Source organism: Hippopotamus amphibius, chromosome 6 (genome assembly GCF_030028045.1).
Source record: "Hippopotamus amphibius kiboko isolate mHipAmp2 chromosome 6, mHipAmp2.hap2, whole genome shotgun sequence".
NCBI classification, from domain to species: domain Eukaryota; kingdom Metazoa; phylum Chordata; class Mammalia; order Artiodactyla; family Hippopotamidae; genus Hippopotamus; species Hippopotamus amphibius.
In genome coordinates, this window is record NC_080191.1 from 81,654,463 (window position 1) to 81,674,089 (window position 19,627).

Below are 19,627 nucleotides of genomic sequence, written 5' to 3' on the forward strand. Positions count from 1 at the left end.
AACTAATACACATGACAATATTGTCAAAACTCACGAAACTATACACTTAAAAATGCATGATGATTATTCTATGTAAATTGTATCTCAATAGACCTGATTAAAAACAAGGGCATTAGAGGGGAAAAAAAAGACTGAGGGGTAAAAGAAGACATACAGATGGCCAATAGGTACACGAAAAGCTGCTCAACATCACAAATCATCAGGAAAATGTAAATCAAAACCATAATAAGATACCACCTCACACGGTCAGAATGGCCATCATCAAAAAATCTACAAACAATAAATGCTGGAGAGGGTGTGGAGAAAATTTACATTCCCACCTACACTGTAGGTGGGAATGTAAATTGATGCAGCCACTATGGAGAACAGTGTGGAGGTTCCTCAAAAAATAAAACTACCATTTGATCCTGTGATTCCACTCCTGGGCATATATCCCTAGAAAACTATCATTTGAAAAGACACATGCACCCCTATGTTCATAGCAGCACTATTTACAATTGCCAAGACATGGAAACAACCTAAGTGTCCACTGGCAGATGAATGAAGAAAGATGTGATGTGATATCTATATATCTGTAAATCTATATATCCATATTTATATCTATATATATGTCATACACACAATGGAATAATATTCAGCCATAAAAAGAACAAAATCTTGCCATTTGTGACAACGTGGATGGCTCTTGAGGGCATTATGCTTAGTGAAATAAGTGAGACAGAGAAAGACAAATACTGTGTGATCTCACTTACATGTGGGATCTAAAAAGCAAAAAACCCAGAACACAGAAACAGAGTGATTGTTTCCTGATGGTTGTGCGGGTGGGAATGGGGGAAATGGGTGAACGTGGTCAAAGGGTATGAACTCCCAGTTATAAGACAAATGAGTTCTGAGGATCTAATGCACAGCATGGTGACTATAGCTAACAGTACTGTACTGTCTATTGAACGTTGCTAAAAGAATAGATCTTAAGAGTTCTCACCACACACACACAATGGTAACCATGTGAGGTGATGAAGTGTTAACTAAATTTACTGCGGTAGTCATTCTGCAATATATATGTATATAAAATCATCACATTATACACTTTAACTTTCACGATATTATATGTCAATTTTATCTCAATAAAGTTGGCAAAAAATAAAGCTGGATGTGTAAAATGTCTACATTTTTATCAGCTCATATGTATTCTAGTTACTGAACTCTGGTCAGTAGTCCACTGCTGAGGAAGTTTAAAAAATCGTGATATTAACAAAATTTCGACTTTTTAATAACATGGGTTTCTTGGGACTATTTAGAAACTCATCAGCAATGAGTGAATTTATATTTCAGAGATCTGGAGGATGTAAACCTCACACTCTGGATTCTTGACCTAGCTACAAAGAAATTTTTTGAGATTCTTAATGTTTGATTTACTCATAATATATATCACTGGTCATACAGTAAATCCAGTTTTTCATGTTCCCAGATCTAAAAATCAGATTTATATTTTCGATCTAAAATTCCAGGCTGTAGTTCTATATATGTACCCAAAAGCCAGCTGTGCCTTAGACCTTGGGCTCAGACCATTTGTTGTTATCAAAGGGGTGCATGAGGCTGAAAGCCCACTTGCTACCCAAATGGAACCCTTGTAAATGGAACAAATCCCCAATGGACTCTTTGGTCTACCTGGGTTTTGAAGTAGTAAACTTGATGTTAGCATGATTTGTATGGAAACAAATTGGGATAGATTTGTTCCAGGTTCAAAAGTGATTTATCCCTAACATAGAATGGAGACTTGATGAAGTGTTGGTAGCTCCAAGCACAAACCAGCCTCTGAGAGCACAGAGCAGCTGGCCAGGTTGTGTGAGCTGACATCTTTCACTTCCCACCTTCCAGGTAAGAATACTTGTCTTATATAAAATGCTCGTTGCTGTGTATAACCAATTTCTGTTTATTTGGGCACAGGGCCATCTTTTCCCATCTCCTCTTTCTCTCTTTTCCTCTCTAGTCCACCAGGTTTTATGGAAAAGTGAGGTGTTCCAATTTATAGTTCATTCAGACAGTTCTGAGACTAAGTCTGACATTTTGGGACTGAGTGAGTGGGTCAAAATGGATATAAATGAACCAAACTCTCAATCAGATGTGATTTGAGTATACAGCACTATGCTCAGTTGTAATAGAAAGTATGAGAGCTTAAAAGGCCCAGAATAATTCAGACTAAAATATCTTGGGGTATTTTTCCATTTAAAAATGAATTGAGCAATTCTCTGTGCTTGAGGATTGACAGCATAATGGAAACAGAGCAAATTGCAGAATTTCTCACCAGGTAATTGCATGAGCAGCAAAATTCATAATGCAGTCTGTTGGTTGAAAAGAGCACGAAGACTTCTGTTTTCTTATGAGGTGCTATATTCTCATGGTTCTTGACCAATTATTCGTAGCTACTGCCAAGTTGTGGTTATTGGAAAACACTGTCTATCCCGTAACTTTTAGCAATATTATGAGAGACCTAACAAATGCTGATTCTCCTTGTAATTTATTTATTACCGTAGAGAAACATAATTAACACTGCTTCCAAGTATTGCCTTCTACTCCTGATGCAACTCTAATACAAGATACTGCTACATAATAGCAATCTGGAATATTTCTATGTATTCTTGGGGACTGACTAAAGGTTAAAATGGTGGGCAGATGTTTTGGTGACTTTGAAACTTTTATACTTCATAGAAACTCTCTCTTTTCTAGAGAGAATTTTTCGAGGGACAAAATGCATTGCATAAATATTATAGACACTTCTTATATTATGTAAACTTTGTGTACATTTTGTTCCTATGTTTCACTTACCAGAATCAAGAGGCAACTTGAGGCCAATTTTGTGTGCTCGGGGATGGTGGAAAACACTGACAAAATCAAGCACCCAAAGACAAGGAGAAAACTGCAAAACAACAAAAAAAGAGAAATCTGATGAGAACTTTGCCTTAGCAAGACAGATTTAATTTCTTATTTCTAATGGATAAAGCACCAGGTCCATTTGAATTGGCATTGATTATATTGCAAAGGCCTAAAGGGACTAGCCATGAAGGGCCCTCCCAAGCAGGGGTCCTGAAAGGCCCAGAAGTGTGTTTTGGTCTCCTGTCAAAGGAGCAGACTCACCCTCCTGTTTAGCAGCTTTGGTGAATCGTCAAGGGTTCTAAGTGGTTACTAAGCCACTGGTCTTCATCAGAGTCTAACATTGCTCCTGGATTCTTGTTTGTCGTTTCTTTATAATAAGAGTAAGAATAGAAAATGGCTTCCTCTGCTATCCCTGTGCTTTCCATTCCCTTCCAGTCAAACCTCTAGAGAAAGGCCCCCAGCTCTATTTGTGCTGCAGTGACAGGGAGGATTTTCTACCCATCAATCTACAGACATTTTAATTCCTAGAAATATGGAACTTCTGGGTCCAGGGTGAAGCCCAGTTCCCGAAGCAAATGCCTAATAAAAGGGCAGGCTCAGTTTTAAAGCTGAAGTTACTTATCCTGAAATTCAAATTAAAAAATCCCAATATCTGAGCTATTTTCTCTAAAAGTCATTTTTTTTTTTTTTTTTTACTTTTAGTCATACCTTACTCATCTCATCTTTTACTCAACAATTTTCTGTAAAACATCAGCTCTGTGTTCTTTAGCACGGCACAGAGCTGGCCTCTGCCTCCTCTTGACTTGCCCTGACAAATCTGCATGTTTTTCTACCACACTTGACTGGGGGCTCCCAAGGGCTGATAGCCAGGGATTGGGGACTTATGGTCTGGGGACAAATCGGGCCCCTAATGCCTGTTTTTGTGAATAAAGTTTTATTGGCACACAGCCACACCCACTCATTTATGTGTTGCCGATGGCTGAGTTCACACAAGAAGTGCAGAACTGAGACTTGTGCTCTAAGCACGAGACTGAAATATTTACTCTCTGGCCCTTAGAGGAAAAATTTGCTGACTCCTGATTGATACCACGTATTCCTTATTTCTTCACATCTGTTCCAGCGCAGAACCCCAGTGGGTATGCTGATAATTACTCACATTCAGAGGGTTTCCTATGAGTGAGACACTGTGCTAATTAAGCCCCTTTCATATGCATTAACCGCACGATCCTCTCAAATTTATGGAGTAGAAATCTCGTTGTTCCCATTTTGCAGATATAGAAACTCAGAATTAAGAACATGTTGTGACTTATCCCAGGCTACTTGGCAGGAAGAGGGTTCAAGCACTGTGTGTCCCTGAGTCGCCAAGTGGTTTTGCTAAGGAGCACAGAGGATGGTGGTGATGTCCTTGGCTCGGCAAGACTTTGGGGGTACTTCTCTATCTCTTCTGAGAGGGAGGTAGTTATTCTGAATAGCAGAAGTCTTTAAGAGGAAGGGCTCTACTAGGGAGAAAACCTGTTACATGAGTTAATAATCATCACACTTTTGACTCATGTACCTGATGATTCAGGATTGTTTGGATGTGCTTTAAATTGGCCCTAACAGACTGCGAATTGTAAACTAGACATCAAATCCCATCATACCTACAGACCCCCAAACTACTCATGAGAAAGTGAAACCCAGGGATCACTAAGGTAGTTGGGAGGATGATGTGGCATCAGGTAAAGACAGTGACAGATGTTTTCCTCTGGTGAGAGCTCTCATCTACAGATGCCTCCAGAGTCCATGCTTAGCAGAGAACATCCAGAGAAACAAGCAGGGGATGACTCCGTCACTAAGACACCTTCCTCCAAGGCATCCTAATGGTGGCCTCATGATCTCCATGTGTGTGCTCAAAACAGACCTACATAATGAGCCCTTTTGCTACTGCTTCTTCATTAACAGTTGGGTGTTGCTTAATCTTTTCCCCTCATGTCACTGCTTTTCCCATTTTCTTTCTTGAGCTGACCTTACCCTCCTTTCTAGCAAGAGTAGTTTCTGTACTAGAATTCTGTTATTCCTATGGGGGCCCATCTGTCGACAGCAAGCCAAATACCTGCACTGCTCTGGAGGCCCGAGGGGCTATGGATGAACAAATATATTCATTAATTCATGAATTCTCTGCTTCCAATTGTCCAATCAGCAAATATTGATTAAGCATATACTACTAGGCTGAGCCACAGGGATATAACAATAAATAAGATTTTCTTTTCTTGTCTTCGCAGAGCTTAGGATCTGTTGAGGCATATAGGGTAGTAAACAAATGTAAAAAGAATTTAAAACTCTGAGTGTTGACTGCAAAGATAGGGAAGATACAGGGGATGCCAGGAGCATATCAGAGGGAAGGGATTAGACAGGATGAGTTACTTCTTTGGAGGGGTCGAGGGCAAAGTGAAAATGTGAGGGCCCTTTGTTTAAAAAGTATTTAGAATTTCAAGATGGTGACAGCAGAGCGTGACACCAAGGGTGGCACCCTTCAAGTTCTGGGCTCCATGGGACGGCACAGGTGGCATGCCCATGAAGCCAGACTTGGGGTTCAGGAAGACTTCCTGGAGCAGGTACAGACCAAAATGAGCCCTGAAGGCCCAGGAGGAGTTAGCACAACGGTTGGGAGGCTGGGGAGAAGGACACTCTAGGCCATTCACCTGTGTGGGTAAAGGCCAGATGCAAGTGCAGTGTCACCAACACTCACTAAGTAATCAACAGGGTAGAATAAATGAACACCTGCTAGTTAGCTTATCTTCTGGCGGTTCATGAAAAGCATAAGGTAGGTCATTCCTGAAAGTTCATTTTTTGTATAGGAATCATCTTGGTTCCTTTGAAAGCATGTACTGAGCACCCACTGTGAAAGAGGCTGTGCCAAGCACAACTGAGGGACAAGGATAAACCAAAGCAGCCCACACCCTTAGGGAACGGAAGATCCAGTGCAGTGTGTGAGGCAAACACATGGGGTCATCATGAAGGCTAGAGACAGACACGTGCTAGGAGAAATGCCACAGTGCCTGAAAGTGGGGAGGGGTTCTGTTCAGTTGATAATCGTGGAAGCACATCAAGAAAGTCTCCAAAAATGGGTGTTGCTGGAGTTGACCTTTGAAGGAAGGTTGGGTTTCAACAAGAGAAGTTTCTGGAGAAACACATTCCAGAAGGAGGGTACAACAGGAGAAAGGCAACAAGGCAGAAAATGAATGAGATAAAGTATTTGCTCCCTGTTTCATGGAACAGAAAGTTATCGAGTTTAACTGTAGCACAGATGAGACAGGTGGCTGAATTGGGAGTCTAGGGTCATGATGGGTACATCAAGGTCTGTCTTTCGTTCAGCAGACAGTGGGAACCACTGAACATATTTGAACAGGAAGCTCACGTCATCAGAGTTGCTCTCTGGGAAAATCAAGTCAGTAGCTGTGTGTGTTAGGATGTCTCTGAGTAGCTGAGAAGCAGGGTCAGGAGTAATGGTGACCCAGTTTGGGTTGTGAACTCACTGGCAGAAATGAGGGTGGGACAGAGAGGCAGACTGGAGGGTTGCTGTGAACAAAGGAGCTCCCTGATTTGATAACTCTTAGGCTGGGGCGTAGAGCTTGGGAAGAGGGTGGGTGCTGAGAAGTCTGAGGTTTCCATATCATAGTTGGTGATGTTCCTAACAAGTCAGGATGGGAAAAGTCAGGAGATTGAGGAGGAAAAACCGATTTTGAGGAGAAGACAGATCCAGTCTTGGACATTCACATGGGATGGTGGGTCTGACTCTTGGGCACAAAGTCTGGCTGGAATATGGAAGTGCTTTTCTCCTGGAGGCAGAGAACGTACAGAAAGTGTAGATGGAGCACAGAAGGTTTAGGTAAGTGGCATAAAGGATATCTGGAGACACTTCCTGATCTTGGAGAGTGACATCATGGGGAAGGATGGACATACGCTGCTGTGAAGTAGCTCTTGGTGGCCCTGCCAGAGACAGACTCCCTGGCTGGAGAAGCAGTGGGCTGACAGTGTCACCTTTGAGGGGACAGCCTGGGCTGCTGGGTCTGAGTGTGGCTCTGATGACCTCACTGCTCCCGAGGGTCCCACACCTGTGTTCACGCTGATGGTGACCCCATGCCACCTGTCAGCAGGCTGAACAGAAGTGGGAGCAGAGGCAAGAGTCACTGGCTGCAGGGTGTTTTAACCCAGGTGTCTGTGGGTAGAATTTTGGGGAGCTGTGAACGTGGATGGGAAAAAATTATGTCTTTGTCACAAACCATGGCCTAAAACCATGATGGCATCAGCAGGACTCGTGACTCTGTTGCTCATAGAAATCACAGGTATTTTCATACCCCATGTTATAGCTACAGAAGAAACAGTTATGTTTCATCTTAAATACTGATTTTGCTGCATCATTACTGCAAAGTTATGGTACTTTTTAGACCCATTGCTGGAAGCTGTTTTGTTTTTTTTTTTTAACACATTAATAAAGAAGCATATGTATTGCTATATCTGAAACGTGTTTAATATTTTAATAGTAGCATCTCAACATATATTTTCTCTTTTGTAATCACCTATATTTTATGAATTTAAAAACATTATTCTGAGGAATGGTTCACAGGCTTTACCAGACTGCTGAAGGGTCCATGGCTCACAAAAAAATAAGAAGCCTGTGGTAGGAGATGAGGAGGCAGGAGCTGGGAGCTGGAAAATGGCCTGTTTGGCATGGGTCACCAACTTACCCAGGTAAGGTTTTTTTTTTTTTTTGATCCTAGAGCATTTTAGATATTTATTTTCAGATATTTTGTGCTGTTATTTTTCCCCTAGAGGTAGGTTTTAAAATCATTTTGAAAAAAATATGAATATTCTTTTACACATTAATCCTGAGATATCATAAAATCTGTATGCCTGCAAAATTATTCTGTAACAGCTATTGGCTTTTATTTTGCCTGAAGCAATCATTTATATTTTGTTTTTAAGGAGTCACTTTGATGTATACATTTTGTCCTTTAGAAGGCACAGATTACTGTAAGAGGAGGAGAAGGACAGTTTTGATACAAAATATTATCAGTTCAAAGGCTTCTATGTTTATTCCAGAAAACTACCATCAGCTTTTGTCAGCTAATTAAGAACCAATTTGTGAGATTTACTCTGGTAGAAAGCTCTACTTGGAAATATCATGGGTGCTTATACAACAGATGATGTCCATGACTTGGGAAGCCAAGTTCATGCTTCTGAGCAAAGGCTCATTTAGCAAGAATTAAAGTGATGTGAAAATAAAGCAAGTTTCACAATGTCATTCACACAAACACACACCCCAGCCCCACCCAAGCCACTGTGAACAATGCCGTGGAGAAAGGAGAGGCAGGTATGATGTGGACAGTGGGTTCTCAGTGAGGGGAGCTCAACCAGCAGGCAGATTCACAGCATGTGCTTTGCGGGCTGCAGCAACCACACAATCCCACCTAGAAGGTGCTCTTGGCAAGTATTTTGGGGGACAATACGCTTTCCATGTGTAACTGTCCACCTGAGTCAACTATTAGGAAAACTCTGGGGGAGCGGAGATTTTGAATGTCTTCAATGGATTGGAATCATGGGATTAAAATAAAGAATGCTAACAGGAAGTAGATAGGAAATTTTTAAAGAAAACAATTCTTTAGAATTTACTTCCCAAGGAAATTCATCTCTAGCTCTAACGTCTTATAAATTTTTCAGTACTGATTTGATAGTGTGTGTGTGTGTGTGTGTGTGTGTGTGTGTGTGTGTGTGTATGTGTTTTGTTTGTTTGTTTTCTGGTCGCGCTCTATAGCTTGTGGGATCTTAGTTCTCTGACCAGGGATTGAACCTGGGCCCCTGGCAGTGAAAGCGCGGAGTACTAACCATTGGATAACCAAGGAAGTCTTATTAGAGTGTGTATTTGATGGAAGGCCTCATGGGTACAATGTGAATTATGAGGACCGGAGCACACACAGACATCAGTGACCACAGACGACCCACTGGGTGGCTGAGGACATGCTGCCTAAGAAATCAAAACCTCACCACCAAAGAAATAGCTGGAGCCCATATTTTTCCTTCCAGCACCCTAAATTTGCCTTTACTTCTAAACTTGGCACTTTGCAAAATGTCCTTTCTGCATAATTTTTCCATAAAAGGGCATTTGGCACATGAAATCTATCCACCGCACGCCCTAGCTTCCATTGCAAAGCAATAAAAATTAAATACGACATTTTTGGTGTCTTTAAAGGTGAGTTGGGATATTTGATTAAAAACACTGAACGATACTGCTTTTCAAGTGCAATGAGCCCTAAATATTAATGAAGACCCTAATCAATAAATACCATCACCATAATCTCTGTGACGTTGCAAAAACAGGGTTATCGGCTAACAGTTTTAAAAAGAGAAACGTTGCCTTTCACACGTGTGTGGTGTGAAGAGGAGATCGGAGGGTTCAGGAAGGGGCGGTCTCTGCTTGCACAGTGAGTTTCTGCAGAGGGTCAGCGGATGCCAGCCAGCAAGAACAAGAAAGAAAACCCAGAGCAGAAACAGGGAGCCTGCTTCTCATCCAGGAGGAGGGATCCCGGTGGAGAGAAGGGTTTCTGACTGTGTTCCCTCTCAAGACAGGGATTGTTTTAAAGTCGTCCCTGGTGGACACCTGTGTAGGCCCAGCATCCTGAGCCCTCCCAGCACTTAGAGCAGCACAGGCCTGTGACAGACACTCCTGTTGGAGCCAGGCCTCCTCATGCGGGGCCTCTCCTCACTGGTCCTCTCCAGGGTCTGGACGCCGAGGACCTGTGCTCCTTCCTCTATGTCAGTTCTTCAGACACTGGTGGGTTTTCCCATGACTCCCCGTCAGCCTTCAGATCACACACACACAGCACACTCCTTCATCGGCTCTCCTTGTCACTGCTGTTTAAAAGCACACCCACTTTGTTCCCGCATCCCCCAGAGTTTGACTCAGGACCACCACTATCCTCCAGTCTCAGCAAAAGATGGAGCATATAGTCATCAGCATGAAATATCTGCACTGGCAGTTCTTGCCAGGGAATCCAAATCCAAACTTTCCACTGCCCAGCTATCAGCAAAAGTCTGCTTTCAAAAAAGATTGTCTTGAAAATATGCATTTGCTTGTTTCCTGTATTTTTCCTGTCACATCACAGGGTGTGGAGCAAACCTGGCCACCAACAACCTGTGTACTTGGACCTCATTACCTTGACGGATCATAGAACTATTTTCACTAAACTGTGTTTGCTTTTTTGCTATTTTCTGGAGGGGTAAAAAGCATTTAACCAACTTACTATATTTTAAGAGTTTCTCTGTACTTCTTGCATTTGTTCAATGAGGTATCATGTAAGAAATTTCTCTCAGGATTTTAACACAAGAAAAATCTTCTTGCGAAATAATGGGCAAATTATTGGCCATTTTTAATGATTTCATATTGCTAAGTCCAGATTTATTATGTTATAAGGAATCAAAGTATTTGTGGATGAAATTGAAAAATTTTTATTAATAAATGTTAATAAATCTGAAAACTGTAATAAATGCCAAATGACTCGAGAGAGGAAGATATCCTGAGTGTCAAAGAAAAAAAAGAGTAAAGTAGAGCACCCTGGATTTTGTATATTGATAAGCTCAATCACAACTCCTACAAATATCCCAGATAGAATATAAACAAATGAATTTTAATAAATTGAAAAGAACAGCTATGATTACTAGAAAGCAACACAGCTTTACCAACAATAAGAAACACTCAACTGTGCTTATTTCCTATTTTGATTGGTTTCCTAGCTTGCTATATCAGGGGCACAGAGTACAGGTAATAAGTCTTGACTTCAGCAAAGCACTGCTAAGTGGTTTATAATATCCCTGAAGAAAAGAAGGGGCAATTCAGGCAGGACAGACGCTACAACTCTTGAGAGGATATGTACCTGCTGAGAAGTCTGCAGAGCTGAGCCACGGGGTTTGTAAGAAAACTCTGAACACTTGTGTCTTGAAGACAAGTGAAATCCCATGATCCACTAGGCCAAAGCACCATCTGTTGCTTCTGGGGAAAATGTTAGGGTTTTACCTTATGGAGGCAGCGATCTTTTAACAAATTTGTCTCCTTGCCTGGGCTGCTGGGAAGCTCAGCAGTGAATTTGTGACTCATTAACAACAGTGCAGATCCCTCTGTTAGTGGCCTCAAGTCCTTTCTGGATAATCCAGGGTATCTGGGGTATACTTGATGAAGACATAATTTTGTCTATAACTCCTCTTTCCTTGAAATAGGAGTATTAATGTAGCCTAAAGTTGCACTCTTTTTAAAGAAGCAAATGATGCCACTGGCTCAAATTTAACTTAATGTAAACTAAATCTAAATTTCTCTCACTTAAGTTTCTGAAAAGCTTTTTACATTTATTGCTTTTACATTTTATTATGTTAATCTTGATTCACTTACTCCTAGCATGAACTACCAACTCCCTACTCCAAGAATCCCCAAATGTGCTATGCTTGTCTTCAGAGGTAACAGAACACTATTTCCTAAAGGGCTCGAGGTCTGTAATTTGAAAACTCACCAGTCAGGTCCTTGCCTCTGCAAGCTCTGTTTCTGTGTCTTTTCCAGGAAACAATGCTGAGACTGAAAACCAGTGTATATGGTTCAGAGACAGCAAATTTAAAGTAAAAATCAAAACCAATCTTCCTACTGCCCTATATTCAAAGCATGCAACAGGAGGGCATTCTATTTGATATTGTATATTCGTGTTACCCTGTTATATTTTCCTCTGGGCAAACAGCATCATGTGGAATACTTATTTGTTTGTTTATTTTGGTCTCTTCTGTTAGAATGTAAGCTCCATGAGGGCAGGAACCGTATCTCTCTTATTTGCCACATTATTACCAGTAACCAGAATCAGGCCAGGTACAGGTACTAGCAAATTCATTTATTCATGCAACATGTATTACTCAGGGCCTGCCATGTACCAGGCACTGTTCTTGGTGCTGAAGGCATAACAGTGAATAAAAGAGACAAAAATATCTGCCCTACTTTCTAGTAGCAGAGTTGGGTCACAAACAATGTAAATAAATAAAATGTATACAGTATTACAAAATGATAATGGCTAAGAGGCTAAAAAACCCCATGCACAGCAGAGAAGGACAGGATGCAGATGTTCAGGGATTTGAAAGTGGACAGAGTGCCTGGGAAGGTCTTACTAAGAAGGTGACATTTACTGAATTTTGAATTTCGGAAGTGAAATCCCTCGACCCGTCAAGCCAAAGCAATGGTGCTTTTGTTGATTCAGCCAGCGCAGGCCTTCCAGGCTCTGCTCCCCAAAGCACTGCTTTTATCATGCCAGTTCCCTGTTTTAAAAGTTATGGTTCCTTTCTCTTGCTGTCACATCCAAACTCCTTTGTCTGGGTTTTAAAATCCCCACCCGAACATTAAGTCCTCCATTCTCCCAGAGAGACCCTCTGGGCAGGCCTGTCTGTTCTGTTTTCTGCACAATATCACGTGTAATGTGATAACGGGATATAATAATGGAACTTCATCCTTCCGTGTGAACATCCTTCCGTGTGCTGCTCCTCTGAGCCAGTGAGTCACATGGCAGCTGGTCCCCACCCCTCTGCTTTCTGGCCTGTCCAGCCCCCTGTCCACATACCTCACTGCCTCTCCAGTAGAACAGTTTTAAGCACTAAAGGAGGCAGCATCAAACTCAGAATTTGTGTTTTAACAGAACAAATACGTATATAAATACCAAATTGAGTTAAAAATGCCAATTGAGCATCACTCTGACATATAATTGCTACACAATTTCTATAAGTTGTAACAAGGATAAAATCATGAAAAGAATTAAAGTGACTTATAACCTAAAACCCCTGCTTATAAAGCAGGACATTTGAAAATGTAAAACATGGGACAATGCCCAGCAGGGTCTGAGGTGCTCAGGTAACTTCACGGTGTGTCTAGGCAAACCCACGTGAAGGACAACGCAATAGACAGCTGGGTTGGAAGCTGTGTGACCATGTTCCCCACTAGTCACAGTGCCTTCCTGACACACAGCAGCCTTGGCCAGCTGGACCTCAGTGTCCAGTCCCTTGCTACTCCAGTTTCTGAAAAGGACTTGAGGCCACCCTGAATTAATGAGTGGCAGCACCAAGAAGCTGCTGGGCTGCAGTCTGTACGTGGGAAGGAGCCCAGGTTGAATTGACTAGGCGGAGATCCACCCTTAAGTGAGCACTAAGGACCGCTGACCAAGGCTGCTATGCTGATGAACAGGCCACATGCAGTCCTCTGACTGAGAAAGGGCCACGGCAGAAGAGCATGCTAACCACAGCCATGAATGAAGCAGAAGTTGTCTGTAAAGGCTGAGGAAGAGACAACGTTGTACAATCTATGTGAATGTTCCTTTTAAAGGCATCTTTTCAAGAGGTAATTTTAGTGCTGACACCATGGAAAATAATCCAGTCTAATAGTTTTGATAATATGAACCCATGTGGATTAAATTTTCCATGCTTTGTTTCAAAAGGTCTGTTTATGCAAGAAAGTGAGCTATGGCAAAGGTTGAAAACATATGTTAAAATATGTTTGACAATAGTTGTCTGGCCTGAATGATTTTTCCATAAAAAAGATGGTCAATTTATTAGGCAAATAATAACTTAATCATTGCAATTTTCTGTGAATATATGATGATAACTATTACATTATCTGAAAAGGAATAATAGAAATTCTGAAGTGATTTATTTAAATACTTTTATTGGGAACAAAAGTTAAAGGGGATAAAAGTAGGCTTAAAGTTATCTTTCCCTGCACACAGCTATTTTAAAGTACTGTATTTGATAATAAAAAATCAATTATGAATTTGGTTTCATAAATGGATCCATATGATCCACTTACTTTAAAGACAGATTTTCCTTGAAAGGTTTCTTGAGAGCAGTCACATGACTGGGAAGTCTCAGTGCAGCTCTTTGTTACACAAATGCCAAGAGGACCAGTCAGTTCTCATGAAATGAGAGTTTAAAGCCTCACAGAATAAAAACTTTCAACTCAATGGAGCCAGGTTATGCTGTGGGGGCTATGGACTAAGGAACTGCTACTGATCTTCTCTGCTCTATTTGGCCTACAGAAATAAAGTATTAAAGTGACTAAAAGAGGGAGGAAAAGATGGCGGCGAAGTAGAGAGACCTGGAGTGCATCCCTCCCCACAGATGCATTGGGAATGCACGGAAGGACGCAGTCATTCCCACAGAGAACCAGCTGAACACCAGCAGACGGCCTCGGACACCAGAAAGGGCTGCGGGGAGCCTGACATAGCCGGTAGGGAGGCATCTACGAGGGCTCAAAGAGGGTGAAGCGGCGGAGCTGTGGCAGACGGGAGGCCGTGAGAAACATTCGGAGGGTCCGCAGCGTAGCTCAGCGTTCCCGGACCAAGACATCGATCCGCGGCTGAACGGAGGGTCCAGGAGCGGGAGTGTGGGAGCAGGAGAGCTGGTTCAGTGTGGGAAACATTGTTGCTGGTAGGGTGACGGACCGAGAGGACAGGAGGGAGGAGGCCCGCGGAGAGGAGTGCCCGTTCCTGAGAGCTGCCCGGCCATGATGGCGGCTGGAGGCTGCAGGCTCACGGGCAGGGGGGAGGAGCCACGCGCATAGCCTCTCTCTCTCTTTCTGCGCCTCTGCAACAGGCAGTGGAGAGATGCCCTGCGGGCCACCTAAGGCGCTCAGGGATAACAAGTACCCTCAGGCACTCGGGTGGGGCTAGATTAAAACCCCTTGCAACGCCAGCAGCAGGGAGGCTGCCGAGAGAAAAAAAAAAAAAAAAAAAAAAAAGAAAAGAAAAAAACCCCCGAGAGAGGCCCAACTCTAAGACTTTCTGTTTACGCCTGAGCCACCGGCGCCCTCTGCAACAGGCACCTCCAAGCCTGACTGAGACATCAGTGCGCCACTGCTCACTCCCTCCCAGGAGAAGGAGCCACTATTGTACCCTCTCCCTCCCCACACACCGACGCTTACAGACGAACAATAAAGGAACCTCTGCTGGTCACAGAATAATGCAAAAAAACCCAAGGACAAGCAACCCCAAAAGTTTGGACAACCATGAGGAAACAAAGAAACACCATGCAGGCAAAGGAGCAGCAAAAAAACCCACAAGACCAAATAAATGAGGAGGAAATAGGAAAAATGCCTGAAAAGGAATTTAGAGTAATGATAGTAAAAATGATACAAAATCTCGATAACAAAATAGAGAAAGTACAAGAAACAGTTCATAAGAACTCAGAAAAACAAACAGCAATGGATAACAAAATAACTGAAATTAAAAATACTCTAGAGAGAAAAAAAGATGGCGGCGAAGTAGAGAGATGTGGAGTGCATCCCTCTCCACAGATGCATTGGGAATGCACGGAAGGACGCAGTCATTCCCACAGAGAACCAGCTGAACACCAGCAGATGGCCTCGGACACCAGAAAGGGCTGCGGGGAGCCTGACATAGCCGGTAGGGAGGCATCTACGAGGGCTCAAAGAGGGTGAAGCGGCGGAGCTGTGGCAGACGGGAGGCCGTGAGAAACATACGGAGGGTCCGCAGCGCAGCTCAGCGTTCCCGGACCGAGACATCGATCCGCGGCTGAACGGAGGGTCCAGGAGCGGGAGCGTGGGAACCGGAGAGCTGGTTCAGGGTGAGAAACATTGTTGCCGGTAGGGTGACGGACCGAGAGGACAGGAGGGAGGAGGTCCGCGGAGAGGAGTGCCGGTCCCTGAGAGCTGCCCGGCCATGATGGCGGCTGGAGGCTGCAGGCTACCGGGCGGGGGGGAGGAGCCGCGGCGCACGTAGCCTCTCCCTCTCTTTCGGTGCCTCTGCAACAGGCAGCGGAGAGACACCCTGCAGGCCACCTAAGGTGCACAGGGATAACAACCACCCTCAGGCGCTCGGGCGGGGCTAGATTAAAACTCCTTGCAACGCCAGCAGCAGGGAGGCTGCCGAGAGAAAAAAAAAAAAAAAAACCAGCATCAAAAAGAAAAAACCCCGAGAGAGGCCCAACTCTAAGACTTTCTGTGTACGCCTGAGCCACCAGCGCCCTCTGCAACAGGCACCTCCAAGCCTGACTTGAAGCAACAGTGCGCCACTGCTCACTCACTCCCAGGAGAAGGAGCCACTATTGCACCCTCTCCCTCCCCACACACCGAGGCTTACAGACGAATAATAAAGGAACCTCTGCTGGTCACAGAATAACGCAAAAAAAAAAAAACCCAAGGCAAGGAGAAGGACACTTACAGCTGAGACGCTAAGGAAACAGAAATAGTAGTATCAATACCTATTGAACTGGTCCATTCGGGGATCAGTTCTGGATTTTTTTTTTTTTTCTTTCTCTCTTTTTTTTTTTTTTTTTTTGAATTATTAAATACGATCTTAGCCCTAAGGGATCTACAAGTTTTACAACATAATTTTTTAAGGACATTTTTTACTCTTTTTTTTTTTTTTTTTGCCTTTTTATATACTTCTATATCTAGCTAAGTTTTTGGTAGTACGGACAAAATATCTTTCATACTTTCCTTTCATCCCTTTCTTTTATACACTTCTATTCCTTTCTTTTTCTTTGCATATTTCCAACCACATTACGCTCTTCTGTTCCCCTTTCTTCCAGCCATTTTAAGTGTATTTTATCTTAACATACTTATAAGCAACACTATTGGTCTGCTCAGACTCCTTGCTCTATTCTTCAGATGATGCACTGCCTTGGTATTAATATTAGGCTTTTGTCTTTATCTTAGTTCTTAGTACAGTTGTCTAATTACATTCTGAGAATCTCCATTCTCTCTGGTGGTACTCCAGCTCATTTCTATATTTGATCCTAGCTTACAAAATCTCCCTGGATTGATGTTTGTATGTGTAGCGTGTTATTTGTTGTTTGTTTGCTTTTGCTTTTGTCTCTGATTTGTTCTGTTTCAGTTGTCAATTTCTGCTGGGTTTCTCTTTGAAGATCTGATAGCACACTGGGGTTCTGTCAGGTCTTTCTAGAGCCTTATGTCCTAACGGATTCAATAATTGTGTGTCTTATACATGTATGTGTTTCCTAGACTGAATGTTCGTCTACTCCAATACTTGCACATTAGTCTGAGGCTTGGACAGTCTTCTATAAACACCTCTATCACCAGGACAAGCAACCCCAAAAGCTTGGACAACCATGAGGAAACAAAGAAACACCATGCAGGCAAAGGAGCCGGAAAAAAACCCACAAGACCAAATAAATGAGGAGGAAATAGGAAAAATGCCTGAAAAAGAATTCAGAGTAATGATAGTAAAAATGATACAAAATCTCGATAAAAAAATAGAGAAAGTACAAGAAACAGTTCATAAGAACTCAGAAAAACAAACAGCAATGGATAACAAAATAACTGAAATTAAAAATACTCTAGATGCTCTAACCAGCAGAATGACTGAGGCAGAAGAACGAATAAGTGAGTTGGAAGATAGAATGGGAGAAATAAACGCCACAGAGCAGGAAAAAGATAAAAAAATAAAAAGACTAGAAGACAGCCTCAGAGACCTCAGTGATAACCTTAAACGTACCAACATTCGAATTATAGGCATCCCAGAAGAAGAAGAAAACAAGAAAGGGTCTGAGAAAATATTTGAAGAGGTTCTAGTGGAAAACTTCCCCAACATGGGAAAGGAAATAATTCACCAAGTCCAAGAAGCACAGAGAGTCCCATACAGAATAAACCCAAGGAGAAATACACCAAGACACATATTAATCAAACTAACGACAATTTAACACAAAGAAAAAATATTAAAAGCAGCAAGAGAAAAGCAACAAACAACATATAAGGGAAAACCCATCAGGATAACAGCTGACCTTTCTACAGAAACTCTGCAGGCCAGAAGGGAATGGCAGGATATACTGAAAGTCCTGAAAGAGAGAAACCTACAGCCAAGAATACTCTACCCAGCAAGAATCTCATTCAGATTTGAGGGAGAAATCAAAAGCTTTCCAGACAAGCAAAAGTGAAGAGAATTCAGCACCACCAAACCAGCCTTACAACAAGTGCTAAAGGAACTTCTCTAAGGAGGAAACACAAGAAAAGGAAAACACCTACAAATACAAACTCAAAACAATTAAGAAAATGGTAATTGGAACACACTTGTCAATAATCACTTTAAATGTAAATGGACTAAATGCTCCAACCAAAAGACACAGACTGGCTGAATGGATACAAAAACAAGACCCTTCTATATGCTGCCTACAAGAAACCCACTTCAGACCAAGGGATACATATAGACTGAAAGGAAAGGGATGGAAAAAGATATTCCATGCAAATGGAAGTCAAAAGAAAGCTGGAGTAGCAATACTCATATCAGACAAATTAGACTTGAAAGTAAAGACTATTAAAAGAGACAAGGAAGGACACTACATAATGATCAAGGGATCCATCCAAGAAGAACATATCACAATGGTAAATATCTATGCCCCCAATATAGGAGCACCTCAATACATAAGGCAAATACTAACAGCTATAAAAGGGGACATCGACAGTAACACAATTATAGTGGGAGACTTGAACACCCCACTTACATCAATGGACAGATCATCCAAACAGAAAATAAATAAAGACACACAAGCTTTAAATGACACATTAGACCATCTCGACTTAATTGATATTTATAGGACATTCCATCCAAAAACGACAGACTACACTTTCTTCTCAAGTGCACACGGAACATTTTCCAGGATAGATCACATCTTGGGTCACAAATCAAACCTCAGCAAATTCAAGAAAATTGAAATCATATCAAGCATCTTCTCAGACCACAACGCCATGAGACTAGATATCAATTACAGGAAAAAAACTGCAAAAAAGACAAACACATGGAGGCTAAACAATTCACTCTTAAACAACCAAGGAATCACTAAAGAAATCAAAGAGGAAATCAAAAAATATCTAGAAACAAATGACAACGAAAACACAACAAACCAAAACCTATGGGACGCAGCAAGAGCAGTTCTAAGAGGGAAGTTTATAGCAATACAGTCCTACCTTAAGAAACAAGAAAATGATCGAATAAACAACGTAACCTTACACCTAAAACAACTAGAGAAAGAAGAACAAAGAAACCCCAAAGCGAGCAGAAGGAAAGAAATCATAAAGATCAGAGCAGAAATAAATGAAAAAGAAAGGAAAGAAACCATAAGAAAAATAAATAAAACTAAAAGCTGGTTCTTTGAGAAGATTAACAAAATTGATAAACCATTAGCCAGACTCATCAAGAAAAAAAGGGAGAAGATGCAAATCAACAGAATTAGAAATGAAAAAGGAGAAGTCACAACAGACACCTCAGAAATACAAAACATCATGAGAGACTACTACAAGCAAGTATATGCCAATCAATTGGATAACCTGGAAGAAATGGATACATTCTTAGAAAAATACAATCTTCCAAGACTGAACCAGGAAGAAATAGAAACCATGAACAGACCAATCACAAGTACAGAAATTGAGGCAGTGATTAAAAATCTCCCAACACACAAAAGCCCAGGACCAGATGGATTCACTGGCGAATTCTATCAAACATTTCGAGAAGAGTTAACACCTATCCTGCTCAAACTCTTCCAAAATATTGCAGAAGGCGGAGCACTCCCAAACTCATTCTACGAGGCTACCATCACCCTGATACCAAAACCAGGCAAAGATGTCACAAAAAAAGAAAACTACAGACCAATATCACTGATGAATATAGATGCAAAAATCCTCAACAAAATACTAGCTAACAGACTGCAACAGCACATTAAAAAAATCATACAC

The 19,627-nt window shown here is 41.9% G+C and overlaps 1 protein-coding gene across 1 annotated transcript in view; it reads right to left on the reverse strand.

The window, feature by feature from the left end:
- The window catches only part of KCNQ5 (potassium voltage-gated channel subfamily Q member 5), a 535,817-nt gene that overhangs the window by 168,346 nt on the left and 347,844 nt on the right, over positions 1 to 19,627 (reverse strand). The window contains exon 2 of the mRNA XM_057738358.1: positions 2,827 to 2,917. Coding sequence (XP_057594341.1) covers positions 2,827 to 2,917 — 91 coding nt within the window. The remainder of the gene's footprint in view (positions 1 to 2,826; positions 2,918 to 19,627) is intronic.